Genomic DNA, 15,254 nt, shown 5'->3' with positions numbered 1-15,254 from the left:
GACCTGCTGTAATTAAAACACCTGTGGCTAGGAGGCGGAGTGCACGATCAGAAGGCTAGAGAATACATTTCAAAAACCTGACCGGCACATCCAAACATAGACTCAGTGTGAACAGGTGCTGAACCTAGAGTCGCCAACTCGTATATAGTTAAGTAAATAAGGCAGCACACTGCAGCGCTAAACATGTAAACTTGAAAAACGAGATTTGAACTGCATTACTGCACTAGAAATATGAAAAATGAGAGCGTTTAGCGCATAAAAATGGCCAATTTTATGTGTACCTGGTAGCCCCTTTACGGCATCTCTCTTATACCAGGTCCTACACTTGCCTTACCTCGCTGAGAATAAACGTCTCCATGTGAATGGGTACATGTGAAACTTCTTCCTAGACTAAAATTCTCTCTCTCTATGGAGGGGTATTGGACCTGCTGTAATTAAAACACCTGTGGCTAGGAGGCGGAGTGCACAATCAGAAGGCTAGAGAATAAATTTCAAAAACCTGACCGGCACATCCAAATATAGACTCAGTGTGAACAGGTGCTGAACCTACAGTCGCCAACTCGTATATAGTTAAGTAAATAAGGCAGCACACTGCAGCGCTAAACATGTAAACTTGAAAAACGAAATTTGAACTGCATTACTGCACTAGAAATATGAAAAATGAGAGCTTTTAGCGCATAAAAATGGCCTATTTTATGTGTACCTGGTAGCCCCTTTACGGCATCTCTCTTATACCAGGTCCTACACTTGCCTTACCTCGCTGAGAACAAACGTCTCCATCTGAATGGGTGCATGTGAAACCTCTTCTTAGACTAAAATTCTCTCTCTCTGTGGAGGGATATTGGACCTGCTGTAATTAAAACACCTGTGGCTAGGAGGCGGAGTGCACGATCAGAAGGCTAGAGAATACATTAGGACCTGGTATAAGAGAGATGCCGTAAAGGGGCTACCAGGTACACATAAAATTGGCCATTTTTATGCACTAAAAAGCTCTCATTTTTCATATTTCTAGTGCAGTAATGCAGTTCAAATTTCGTTTTTCAAGTTTGTATGTTCTAGCGCTGCAGTGTGCTGCCTTATTTACTTAACTATATACGAGTTGGCGACTCTAGGTTCAGCACCTGTTCACACTGAGTCTATGTTTGGATGTGCAGGTCAGGTTTTTGAAATACATACAGATTGTAGACCCACCACTAGGAGGAGCTCACTACATACAGATTTATACTGTCACCACCAAAGGGAGATCACTGCTTACAGATTTATAAAGCCACCACTAGGTGTAGCTCACATCATACAGATTTATACAGTCACCACTAGGGGGAGCTCACTACGTACAGATTATACAGCCACCACTAGGGGGAGCTCACTACATACAGATTATACAGTCACCACTAGGTGGAGCTCACTACATACAGATTATAAAGTCACCACTAGAGGTAGCTCACTACATACAGATTATACAGCAACCACTAGAGGGAGCTCACTACATACAGATTTATACAGTCACCACTAGTGGGAGCTCAGTCTATGTCGATTTCATGGAACTTGCCCCCATGGGATTTCGTGGCACTTGTGTAAATTCTTTGCAGTAGCCTCACCTAAGTAATGGCTGCAGGCAAAATATTTTAACAGCAAATATGTGCAATTCTTATATTCTCGGCATGTTTCCAGGTTATAGTCTATTGACTTGCAAATGGGGACTTGTTTTTGTCATCCTAGATGTGTCCAGTAGGTGGCACTGATGCCCTGCTGACAGGCTGTCCCTGAGTCTGGAGCGGCAGCTCCTGACTGACAGCATAGAGATTGTGCGGAGATTACTACTGGTGGCCATTGCTAGTTATCCAGGCTTGTGGTGTAACTATCTTCCTTTTCTTTCCCAGTTACTTGAACATGCAGACTCTGTACGAGACCTTATCCTACTCAGGCCCTGAAAGATGGAGCCACCGAAAGATGCTTCCCGCCATCCTCCCGGGACTGGAGAGGTGAATGATCAGTATTTTCTGACTGTTTGCTGTCAGTGAATAGCAGCACAGGCCGTATATGTGGATTTGCACTTTTGTTTCTGCCAGTATTCACATTAACACTGACGTCTGGCAGATTTCTATGGCTTATGTTTATATACTGTTAGTTACTTATATCAATTTCATGAGCTGTGTGTGGACCATGGTTTCCAAACTGACCGGGGGTCTCAAGACCTAAACTCTCACCAGTATTTAGAGGCTAGTGACCTCAGACCAGGAGGCCAACGATGGGTCCGTAAACCCCACTACTATGCGGTGGATTACACGTCCTTTTAGGTTGTGTTTCCTGGGTGAAGCCACGTGCTAGATCCTGTATGATTTCCATATGACTTTTCTATGCTGATTTTTCCTCAGCTTCTTGCAGCACCTGGCGGTCAGCAGCGTGGGACGAGAGCCGCTCCCGAGAACACATCTGCCAGCGCTGCTTCAACACGCGGATTCCATAGCCGGGAGCCAAGCACAAAGCGACAAGGTGACGACCGCTCCACCTCATGGACGTCATGAAATACTTTTGCTAAAGGGGAACTATTCAGAACCTATTAATGTGGCCTTCTCGCTGCAGTCATTAATGGGCCTTATTCCAGAATGCTGTTTAGTAGTGGGCTTTTAGGAGATTGTGCATCGGGGGTCCGGCAGAAACTGTGTTTTCCCATTTATTCTTTTTTGATCTGTGTCATAAAAGCTACAGTTGCCTGAATGAATGGGATCCCGAGTGACCATCACGGGTTTTTTCCCCTGTAAATTAGATTATTGATATAGTGGTAAAAAAGGATAATAAGTGGGATGCCAAGTAACTGTCATGGGAACGGCCACTAGTCACGGGTGTTTACCCCTGTAAATGAGATTGTTATAGGGGTAAAAAATAGGATCCCGAGTGACCGTGATGGGGACGGCCACTAGTCACGGGTGTTTACCCCTGTAAAAGAGATTGATATAGTGGTAAAAAATGGGATCCCGAGTGACCGTGCTGGGGACGGCCACTAGTCACGGGTGTTTACCCCTGTAAATAAAATTGATATAGTGGTAAAAAATGGGATCCCGAGTGACCGTGCTGGGGACGGCCACTAGTCACGGGTGTTTACCCCTGTAAAAGAGATTGATATAGTGGTAAAAAATGGGATCCCGAGTGACCGTGATAGGGACGGCCACTAAGCACGGGTGTTTACCCCTGTAAATGAGATTGTTATAGTGGTAAAAAATAGGATCCCGAGTGACCGTGATGGGGACGGCCACCAGTCACGGGTGTTTACCCCTGAAAATGAGATTGATATAGTGGTAAAAAATAGGATCCCGAGTGACCGTGATGGGGACGGCCACTAGTCACAGGTGTTTACCCCTGTAAAAGAGATTGATATAGTGGTAAAAAATGGGATCCCGAGTGACCGTGATAGGGACGGCCACCAGTCACTGGTGTTTACCCCTGAAAATGAGATTGATATAGTGGTAAAAAAAAAGGGGGATCCCAAGTGACAGTGATGGGGACAGCCACTAGTCATGGGTGTTTTTCCCCTGAAAATGAGATTGTTACAGTGGGGCAAAAAAAGTATTTAGTCAGCCACCAATTGTGCAAGTTATCCCACTTAAAAAGATGAGAGAGGCCTGTAATTGACATCATAGGTAGACCACAACTATGAGAGTCAAAATGAGAAAACAAGTCCAGAAAATCACCTTGTCTGATTTGGAAAGATTTATTTTGCAAATTATGGTGGACAATAACTATTTGGTAATTAACAAAAGTTCATCTCAATATTTTGCTATGAATCCTTTGTTGGCAATGACAGTGGTCACACGTTTTCTGCAAGTCTTCACAAGGTTGGCACACACTGTTGGTGGTATGTTGGCCCATTCCTCCATGCAGATCTCCTCTAGAACAGTGATGTTTTGGGCCTGTCGCTGGACAACACGGACTTTCATCTCCCTCCATAGATTTTCTATGGAGTTGAGATCTGGAGACTGGCTAGGCCACTCCAGGACCTTCATATGCTTCTTCTTACGAAGCCACTCCTTTGTTGTCCTGGTGGTGTGCTTGGGATTATTATCGTGCTGAAAGACCCATCCACATTTCATCTTCAATGCCCTTGCTGATGGAAGGAGGTTTGCAATCAAAATCTCACGATACATGGCCCCATTCATTCTTTGATGTACAAGGATCAGTTGTCCTGGTCCCTTTGCAGTGAAACAGCCCCAATGCATGATGTTGCCACCCCCATTGTTCACAGTAGGTATGGTGTTCTTTGGATGCAACTCAGCAGTCTGTCTCCTCTAATCACAAGTTTTGTTTCTATCAAACAGTTCTACTTTGGTTTCATCAGACCATAGGACATTCTCCCAATACTCTTCTGGATAATCCAAATGCTCTCTAGCAAACTTCAGACAGGCCCGGACATGTACTGGCTTAAGCAGGGGGACACGTCTGGCACTGCAGGATATGAGTCCCTGGCGGCGTAGTGTGTTACTGATGGTAGCCTTTGTTATGGTGGTCCCAGCTCTATGCAGGTCATTCACTAGGTCCCCCCGTGTGGTTCTGGGATATTTGCTCACCGTTCTTGTGATCATTTTGACCCCACGGGGTGGGATTTTGCGTGGAGCCCCAGATCGGGGAGATTATCAGTGGTCTTGTATGTCTTCCATTTTCTTATTATTACTCCTACAGTTGATTTCATCGCACCAAGCTTGCCTATTACAGATTCAGTCTTCCCAGCCTGGTGCAGGGCTACAATTTTGTTTCTGGTGTCCTTCAAACTCCACTATGGTGAAGACCAAAGAGCTGTTGGAGTGTGACTGAGGTTGTGGACAGGTGTCTTTTATACTGATAACAAGTTCAAACAGGCGCCATTATTACAGATAATGAGTGGAGGACAGAGGAGCCTCTCAAAGAAGAAGTTACAGGTCTGTGAGAGCCAGAAATCTTGCATGTTTTTAGGTGACCAAATACTTATTTTCCTCCATAATTTGCAAAATAAATCTTGCCAAATCAGACGCGGTGATTTTCTGGATTTGTTTTCTCATTGTGACCTTCCTAGTTGTTTTCTACCTATGATGTTAATTACAGCCTCTCATCTTTATCAGTGGGAGAACTTGTACAATTGATGGCTGACTAAATACTTTCTTTCCTCACTGCATAGTGGTAAATAAAAGGGATATTAAGTGGAATCCTGAGGGACCGTCATGCAGACGGACGCTAGTCACGTGTGTTTTCACCTGTTTATGATGTAAAAAATTATTTAAAAAGTAATTAATAAATACGCAGGTTCCCATCGCTAGTCACACAGCAGACTGTCTGTGGTTCTTGGGGGAGCAGCAGCTGATCGTGGAGGGTCTCATGTCTGACATCAGCACCATCTTCCATGTGACCGTCTGCCAGGATTTTGCCAATAATCGAGCCTTTCGGTATATTGCTGTGATAACATTACTGTTTGGTCTTGTAGGTGGCTATAAACATCATATCTGGGCTTCCGGGAAGTCATTGCAATGAGCTGTGCGATTTTCTGGTGTCCTTCCAAAAGGAGTACGGCAGGTAAGTCATCACACCGTAGGTCGTGCCCCAACAACCCGTAACTTACCACCGTGCGTTATACTCCTCCAGTCACCTCCTGAGCTGCGCTCACAATTCTTCAGGCTGCAACTGTTCTTCTGTCATCGGCTGTTCTCTGGACCAGGCTGAATTCTGAGCGCAGCTCTGGGTGTCCGTGAAGCCTGCTCTGCGCACCTCCTTGCTGTGTCCTACGTCACTTATTGGGCTATGCTGCTTCCATGTTTTGTCTGTCACTTACGTTCACCCCGAGCCGGAGTCCTAGAACCTGCTGACTGTTTCCTCCCCTCCAGGTGGATGGTGTATCGGCAGCCCACAGACGGCACTGACGAGTTCACCAAAGCACAATTCCAGCGGTTCCTCTCCAGCATCCTTGAAGCCCAGCGTCACCGCAGCGCCCACCAGGCCGTCTATTCCAGGAAGAAGATGAGAGTGATTGCTGCTCTGGAGGGGTGAGGAGGATGAGGGTGATCATCTCCGTGCTGCCTGCTGCGCCGGTGTGAGCTGCAGTATAAAGCATTGAGGACACAGCGTGCAGAACCACGTAGACTAATAAGCTGTGCTGTGACATCTCACTCATGGTACATCCTGACGTTCTCCAGCACATCCATAGACAAAGTGCTGCCGAGAATTTGTCATTTTCGCTCCATTGTGGTGGCACTTTCCAGAATGACAGGGTCCTATTGCTGGACCCCCACTGATCTGAACATAAGCCCTCTTATCTGTGGATGGATGCTACCTACTAATGTTGGTAGTAACCCTTTCATGTCCTGACGAGTACAAAGCAGGGTTACCCACTACGAGGTTTGCCGTGGGGTGGAAGAGGGCTCCATACAGTCTGAAGGGTAAACTGAGACCCTCATGGTCACTTATATATATTTTCCTATCGGCATTAGATCAGTGTATGATTTTTGGAGGTGTTGTCCATTCTCTTTTCTTTATCGCCTCTCATTGGGGGACACAGAAACCATGGGTGTATGCTGCTGCCACTAGGAGGCTGACACTATGCAAATAAAAAAATTAGCTCCTCCTCTGCAGTGTACACCCCACCGACTGGCATTAAACTCTTCAGTTTAGCTTAGTGTCAGTAGGAGGTGGACACGGGTCTTTCATTAGACCCTTATCTACCTCAATGTGCGTCGTTTCTTTTCAGGTTTTTTTCCAGAGGGATACAGGGTGAGCAGTCACACCTGTAGTCCCACAATACGGACTATGAGTACGGCGTGTACTGCCCCCCGTATCCTCATAGATCCCTCTCCAGGACCAAGATCCTAGCACAGAAGCGTGCTCAGAAGTCCGGTCCTGGCTCCGTCCCCCACCCACTCGCCTACCAGAGCCTGTCGGTTGGAGGAGACGAGGACGTCCATCACAGCTCCGTGACGTCTCATTCCCCTCAGGTTAGTAACGGCGTGGGATGTTTAGGTGAGTATTTCCCCTCCATTCCCCCGGGATCTTTTCTCCAGATGTCCCCCTGTCTCCCCTCATGGCGTTTATTTGGGATCCCAGGGACAGCCATAAGCTCTTCTTCCTTAGCGGCCGCAGTTCTTTCCCTGCAGCCGCACAGCCCCTTACAGAGTCACAGCCTGGCAGGCTGCTGCGCCGCTTCCCCCTGCGGTCTCACTGCTCGGGGGCCTCAATGCGTCCTGTGTCTGCACGGCGTCCTTGGCAGGATGCCGTGCCACTTACTTTCTGCGGCGCTCCGACGCCGCCACTCTCCAGCGGCGCTCCGGCGCCACTATTCTCAGGCGGCGCTCCGGCACCGCGATTCTCTGGCGACGCTCCGGCGCCGCGATTCTCCGGCGCCGCGATTTTCCGGCGGCGCCGGCCTCTAATTTAGGTCCCGGCTTCTGCCGGGGCCTACCTCTGGCGCCGCGACCCCGCCAGTTCCGTTCGGACAGCCTTGGCAGACTGCCGCTCTTCTCAGACTCTGCGGCGCACTGCTCCGGCGCCGCGGTTCCCTTCTCCGGCGGCGCCGGTCTCTAATTTAGGTCCCGGCTTAGGCCGGGGCCTACTTCCGGTTTCTCGGCTCCTCACTTCCGGTTCTGCGGGCGGGCTTCTTTCCCGCCCGACATACTGCGCCCTGCCCACCGGCGCCTCTGCGTCTGGCTCCACCCCCTTCCTCGTGGGTCCCTCGGCCGGTGTGCACCGCTTCTCACAGCAGCAGCACTCGCATCTTCTGTGGCTCAGCATCGCAGAATCAGCACCTCAGGGAAGTTCTCCGCCGAGGACAAGTGGGACATCTTCCAGGACCGGGTCCGTGAGTAGCTGCACTGCAGACTGACACCCCCCTCTGCCCACTGTCCCCTAACCCACTGGCATCTTCAGGGTCCCTAAAAATGTCTACCTCTAAAGGGGGCCGCTCTCGTCCCCCTACCTCTTCATCTTCTGCCTTAGTCACGTACTTTGCATGTTCGTCCTGTAACAGCAAACTTCCCTCAGGTCAGTCCTCCCCGCTGTGTCAGTCCTGCAGCAACCCGATTGTTCCCACCGCCCAGGATCCCCCGGCTGTTCCGCCCGAGAGTGATCCCCCCCATCCCAGGCTGGGCCGCCTCTCTGTCACAATCGGTGGCCGATTTAACACGGGTATCTCAAACTCTAGTGTCCGCGCTGGATCGGTTACCCCTGCAGACCCCTGCAGTGGCCAGCGGGTCGCAGGAACCGCCGCCCGAACCCTCCTTGATAAGCCATAAAAGGTCCAGACAGGAACGTCGGTCTGAGTCCTCTTCGCGCTCCATCTCGCCGCTCGGCCCTCCCCCGCGGTTGGTGTCCCACCGATCCTCCTCCCCTGAGTCAGGCGAGGCATTATCTGATGCGCCTTCGGAGGATACTTCGGAGCTGGATCCTCACCAAATCGCCACCATGAGTGAGACAGTTCAGAACCTCATTGGGGCAATAAACCAAACATGTGGCATCAAGGATCCCTCTACGGAACCCGCAGATCAGGCGGTTTCGTTCAGACGGGCCAAACCACCTTCAAAATTTTTCGCTCCTCATCCTGAATTCGAGGAAATCGTGTCCAGAGAGAGAGAGAACCCCACTAGGCGTTTTCAGAGGGGAAAACGCCTGGGTGTATTATATCCTTTTCCTCCAGAACTTACCGCCAATTGGACAGCATCTCCCTCGGTGGACCCCCCTGTTTCCAGGCTGTCCACCAACACGGTGCTTCCTCTGTCCGGCGGAGCATCTCTGAAGGATTCTAACGATAGAGTTATAGAATCCTTCGCGAAATCTGCTTTTGAAGCGGCTTCAGCGGCTCTATGTCCAGCTTTTGCGTCCACTTGGGCTTCAAAATCCATCTCAAAATGGGCCAAGGATCTTCGGCGGGGTATCCTGGATGGGGCGCCTCCCGCGCAATTAGCGGAACTTGCCAACCAGATTTCCCATGCTGGTGAATACCTGGTTTCCGCCTCCCTGGATGCCGCGTCTTGTGCGGCTCAAGCTTCCAGCAATGCCGTTGCCATCCGCCGGACCGTTTGGCTCAAGGCCTGGCAGGCGGACTTGTCCTCCAAAAAGTCCCTCACTAGTCTGCCCTTCCAGGGCTCTCGTCTCTTTGGTTCCCAGCTGGACCAAATAATTAAGGACGCCACCGGGGGTACAAGTTCTCTTCTCCCTCAGGCTAAGCCTCGTCGCCCTCCCCCTAGACGACAGTTTCGTTCTTTTCGGCCTTTTCGTCGCTTCGCTGCGTCAAACTCCCTTTCCCAGCAGCAACAGAGGCCACAGGCACGTCAAGAGAAGAAGGCGGTGTCCTTTAGGCCCACTCCGTCCTGGCGTCCTCGTTTCTCCCAGGGTAGATCCTCCAGGCCCAGGACTGGAAGATCCACCTCGGCATGACTCTCGGCAAGACTCCAGCCCAACTCCCAGATTGGGCGGCCGTCTTCTCCTTTTCAGGGACGTCTGGATTTCCGCAGTAGAGGACGCATGGGTCAGGGAAGTTGTATCCTCGGGATACAAAATAGAGTTCGCTTCCCAACCTCGGGATCGTTTCTTCCAATCCCGTCCTCCAAGAGACCCCGCTCTAGTTCCGGGCTTCTTCTCAGCCATCGCTTCTCTGCTCAAATCCGGGGTAATCGTTCCCGTCCCAGAAAAAGAACGCTTCACGGGTTTCTACTCGAATCTTTTTGTGGTACCGAAAAAAGACGGCAAAGTTCGCCCCATTCTGGACCTCAAATTGCTGAACAGGAGAGTTCGCCTGAGACACTTCAGGATGGAATCCCTTCGTTCAGTAATTGCTTCCATGGAGGCTCAGGAGTTTCTATGCTCAATAGATATCCAGGACGCCTACCTCCATGTCCCGATATTTCCCGGACATCACCGTTTCCTGCGCTTTGCAGTGCAACGAGACCATTTTCAGTTCGTCGCCCTGCCGTTCGGTCTCGCAACCGCGCCAAGAGTGTTCACGAAAATCATGGCGGCGCTGATGGCCATCTTGAGAGTCAGAGGCCTGGTCCTATTTCCATATCTCGACGACATCCTCATCAAGGCTCCGTCCTTCGCTCAGGCCCACGAAAGCCTGTCCATTGTTCTCGACACCTTAGCCCGTTTCGGGTGGCTGGTAAACCGGAAGAAGTCCTGCCTTATTCCTTCTCAGCGCATCATCTTTCTGGGCATGCTTTTCGATACTCGTCAGAGCAGAGTCTTCCTTCCCACAGACAAGAGATCCACTCTCTGTCAAGACATACGCTTGCTCCAGGGTCCTCGTCCTCCCTCCCTCCGTTCGGCCATGAAGGTTCTGGGGAGGATGGTAGCTACATTGGAAGCGATTCCCTTCGCCCAATTCCATTCGCGACCCCTTCAGCAAGCCATTCTGTCTCAGTGGGACAGGTCGGTCTTCTCCCTGGATCGACAGATCAAACTCTCCTTTCGGGTCAGGCGGTCTCTCAACTGGTGGCTGACGTCACCTCTCATCTCCCAGGGCAGGTCCTTCCTTCCAGTTCACTGGCAGGTGGTGACAACGGACGCCAGCCTGCTCGGCTGGGGTGCGGTTTTTCGCCACCTGACGGTCCAGGGCCGCTGGTCGCTGCAGGAGTCTTCTCTGCCGATCAACGTCCTCGAAATTCGGGCCATCTTCCTGTCCCTCCGCCACTGGGAAAGGATTCTCAGGGGCCTTCCAGTCCGGATCCAGACGGACAACGCCACGGCTGTGGCATATGTCAACCATCAGGGGGGGACTCGGAGCTCCTTGGCCCTTGCCGAGGTATCCAAGATCCTCCTTTGGGCAGAGGCAACGGTTCCGGTGATATCCGCGGTGCATATCCCCGGCGTGGAAAACTGGGCCGCCGACTTCCTCAGCCGCGAGGGCCTCGCGGCAGGGGAATGGTCCTTACATCCGGAGGTCTTCCATCAGATTTGTCTTCGATGGGGAACTCCGGACGTGGATCTCACGGCGTCCCGAGTCAACAGGAAGGTTCCGCAGTTCGTCTCCAGGTCCCGCGATCCTCTCGCAGTGGGCGTCGATGCTCTGGCCATTCCTTGGTCACAGTTCGAGCTGCCCTACCTGTTCCCACCCCTTCCATTACTTCCCAAACTGTTGAAGAAGATCAAAGCGGAAGGGGTGCCGGTCATCCTGATCGCCCCGGATTGGCCCAGGAGAGCTTGGTTCGCGGAGCTCGTCAACCTTCTCGCGGACGCTCCCTGGCGCCTTCCAGACAGGCCCGATCTGCTGTCCCAGGGTCCGATCTGCCACCCGAATTCTCGGTCGCTCAGTTTAACGGCGTGGCTGTTGAGACCGCGGTTCTGAGAGCGTCGGGCCTTTCGGACCGGGTGATTCACACCATGATTCAGGCTCGGAAGCCTTCGTCTTCCAGGATCTACTACCGCACCTGGAAGGCCTACTTCCGGTGGTGCGAGTCCAACCGCCTTCCGCCTATGGTTTTTTCCCTGCCTTCTCTTTTGGCCTTCCTTCAGGCAGGACTGGATTCGGGCCTGGCTCTTAGTTCTCTGAAGGGTCAGGTCGCTGCGCTTTCCATCCTCTTTCAGAAGACCTTGGCCTCTCGGCCACAGGTTAAGACCTTCTTTCAGGGGGTAGCCCACGTCGTCCCGCCGTACAGGGCCCCTGTGGAGGCATGGGACCTAAACCTGGTACTGGACGTTCTGAAGGTTTCTCCCTTTGAACCTCTTAGGGAGATTCCTCTATCAGCTTTATCATGGAAGGTAGCCTTTCTTGTGGCCATCACGTCCATTCGCCGCGTTTCCGAGCTGGCGGCCCTGTCTTGCCGTCCTCCGTTTTTGGTCATTCACCAGGACAAGGTGGTCTTCCGGCCCCCACCTTCTTTTCTTCCTAAGGTGGTTTCCACCTTCCACCTCAACGAGGACATCGTTCTACCTTCCTTTTGTCCAGCTCCGACTCATCCTCTGGAGCGATCATTGAACAAGCTGGATCTTGTCAGGGCTGTGAGGATCTATCTGGACAGAACGTCCACTTTCCGGAAGACGGATTCCTTTTTCGTCATTCCTGATGGCACGCGCAGAGGCCAGCCGGCTTCTAAAGCGACTATTGCTCGATGGATCAGAATGGCAATCTTGGAGGCTTACCAGGTCAAGAACAGAGTGCCCCCTCCTGGGATTAAGGCTCACTCTACCCGGGCAGTCGGCGCCTCCTGGGCGGTGCACCACAGGGCTTCCGCCCTACAGCTGTGCAAAGCGGCAACTTGGTCTTCCATCCACACGTTCGCCAAATTTTACAAGGTCCATACCTACGCATCGGCGGACGCCAGCCTAGGCAGAAGGATCCTGCAGGCGGCAGTGGTGAGTCCTCTGACCTGATGGAAGTCTGTTTTTCCCGCCCTTGGGACTGCTTTGGGACGTCCCATGGTTCCTGTGTCCCCCAATGAGAGGCGATAAAGAAAACAGGATTTTTGGTTGCTTACCGTAAAATCTGTTTCTTGAAGCCTCCATTGGGGGACACAGCACCCTCCCAATGTTTTTGTTATATGTTCTCTGACTGTTCTCACGTTTACAGTTCTCAAGTTTGTGGTTATGGTTTTTCAACCTTGTTCTTTCTCCTACTGCTTTCTCACTAACTGAAGAGTTTAATGCCAGTCGGTGGGGTGTACACTGCAGAGGAGGAGCTAATTTTTTTATTTGCATAGTGTCAGCCTCCTAGTGGCAGCAGCATACACCCATGGTTCCTGTGTCCCCCAATGGAGGCTTCAAGAAACAGATTTTACGGTAAGCAACCAAAAATCCTGTTTTTCAGCACAAATTAGGGTTAGCTGCAGCAGACCCCCTGCTCCTCCCGGCCCCCGGAGTAATGTGCATCTGCTTCACCCGCACTTGGTCTGACGAGAATTACTGATGACTGTGGCTGTAGACGAACAGCATATGGGGCGTGCGTCAACGTATGGGGCGTACGTCGGCATATGGGGGTGCGTCGGCATATGGGGCGTACATCAGCATGTGGGGTGTGCGTCGGGCACATGGACGTCTTTAACAAGCGGGATAGGGCTCATTGCACGGTTGAGACTACGGGAAGACTCTACAGGCAGCACACGGAAAATCCAGCTTCTGTGGGAACTTGTTCCTCAGCATTTTATCTTTCTTGTCTGTGGGACAACGCGGCTTATTACAGCGGATCTATCACCAGATATTACTAAGTAAATCTTACACCTGATGAGGCTGCTGTATTTACTTTGCTAATACATGAACAGCTGTATAATCATTTCTGAAAGTTTAACTCATTCACTGCTTCACTACTGTGATGAAAGACTCCTCACTGTGTCTCCCTGCTACTGCTGAATCTCTACCCACCTACCCCGACTGACAGCTCCCGCTGCCTCCCTCCCTGCTGCTGCTGAATCTGTGCCCACCTACCCCGACTGACAGCTCCCCATTGCCCCCTCCTTACTGCTGAATCTGCCCACCTACCCCGACTGACAGCTCCTGCTGCCCCCCTCCCTGCTGCTGCTGAATCTGTGCCCACCTACCCCGACTGACAGCTCCCCATTGCCCCCTCCTTACTGCTGAATCTGCCCACCTACCCTGACTGACTGATCCCCATTGTCCGCCTCCCTGCTGCTGCTGAACCTCCTTTCATCTACCCTGATTGACAGATCTTGAGCGACATTCCTGCTGCTGAAGCTTTTTTCCTCTAGCCTGAGCAACAGGCCCTCTGCCCTGTTCCTACCTTATCTGATTGACAGCTTCTCTCTTTCGCTGCTGTTGAGTCTCCATCTACTTGGACTAATAGGCATCTCCTCAAAGACCCTCCTCCCTGCTGCATCTCCTACCTACTCCTCAGTGTTCCTTCTCCCTGCTTCTGTTGAATCTCCATCTACTTAGTCTGACTGGTGACTCCTCAGAGACCCTCCTCCCTGTTACTGCTGACTCATCCATTCATTTAGCAAGATTAGCGGCTCCTCAATGTTCCTCCTTCCTGCTGCTGTTGAATCTCCATCTACTTATTATTATAGGCGACTCCTCAGAAACTTTCCTCCTTGCTGCATCTCTCACCCTCTCCTCAATGTTCCTCTTCCCTCCTGCTGTTGAATCTTCCTCCATCTAATCTGACACAAGACCACTCTTCTCGTGATTGCCATAAATTCCAGTTGTCGGCCCCCACCGATCTTACATTTACCACCGATTCACCACCACCTTCATGCTCAGGAGCCATGCTCTGTCCTGGTCTAATCACATTTAGGGCAGATCACAGCAGGAACGCGTTAGTCGCCGAGCCGCACTGTCGGCTTTCTGATAATGACATCCGTGTGACATCAGCCGTGTGTTTAATCTGCAGCTGTCGAATTTGTGTTCATTTCCTAATAAAGGCAGGTGGGATCCTTTGAGGCTGGATACACTGTAACAGATTATCAGGAGGGAGAGATCTGCACTGATACATAGTGTCACGGATCCCTTCTCCGTGATGTCCCTTATTCGTCACGTGCCTGCTCTCACACGTGACTTGGGGTTGTGCCTGCAAGGGTTAATCTATCTCCCCACTCTCAGTCCAGCATTCAACCTCTGTCCTATGCTGTAATGGGAGCATAAATCACACACTGACCCAGGCCACACACCCGCTCATACACGCTGCCACCACTCATCGAATACACGGGCGATGAGTCCCGGACTAATAATAATACTAATAAAAATATGTCTATCACTCATAAGGCTCACACACCTCTAGGCTATGGATTCTTTTAGAACATTCAAGGTTCAACTTGTTAAAGTTTTATACTTTAATAACAAAAAGTTCAATGCTTACAATAAGAAAAGGTATAAAAATATGATAATAAAAAGACAACTTATGCAAAACTGTGTCAAAATAAACAGGAGAAAACTTACATAAATTACCTAACTGGTAGTTTGCTTTCTGCTCCCTGAGGGAAGGAAGAATGTAGATTGGATCACACCAGCTTCTCAGGCTGCCCTCATCATGTGAACACAATTCTCTGTCTGCAGCCTAAATTTATAACTTTGGTCTGAGGTCAGGCTTCTAGACCGGCCCCTCAGGCCAATATCATAACTGCTGCCTGTTTGATTGGGCCACGGCCGCGCCCCCAATGAATATATATTATTTTCTCTTGTGGAAAGGTTCTCAGGGATAGATTCCCGCAGGCCGCAATTAGGGTCTCCCCTCCAAGACCTAGAAGGTGCCAAATGTTGCTTTTCTTCTGGGCCCTAGCTAGACCCCCTGGTGAGATATGGAGACAGAATTTCTACTATTCCCAAGGAAGTACCTATTAACACCGTCAGGACAGATGTTACAT

At 50.8% G+C, this 15,254-nt stretch overlaps 1 protein-coding gene across 1 annotated transcript in view; it reads left to right on the top strand.

Moving 5' to 3' along the window:
• The window catches only part of DNAAF9 (dynein axonemal assembly factor 9), a 128,883-nt gene that overhangs the window by 101,827 nt on the left and 11,802 nt on the right, over positions 1–15,254 (top strand). The window contains exons 24-27 of the mRNA XM_069745132.1: positions 1,881–1,982; positions 2,376–2,493; positions 5,450–5,538; positions 5,847–6,005. Of these exons, the coding sequence (XP_069601233.1) occupies positions 1,881–1,982; positions 2,376–2,493; positions 5,450–5,538; positions 5,847–6,005 (468 nt within the window). The remainder of the gene's footprint in view (positions 1–1,880; positions 1,983–2,375; positions 2,494–5,449; positions 5,539–5,846; positions 6,006–15,254) is intronic.

The sequence above is a fragment of the Ranitomeya imitator genome, chromosome 1 (genome assembly GCF_032444005.1).
Source record: "Ranitomeya imitator isolate aRanImi1 chromosome 1, aRanImi1.pri, whole genome shotgun sequence".
NCBI lineage: Eukaryota > Metazoa > Chordata > Amphibia > Anura > Dendrobatidae > Ranitomeya > Ranitomeya imitator.
Note: the sequence above shows the minus strand (reverse complement) of the source record. Positions and strands in the feature narration are given on the sequence as shown.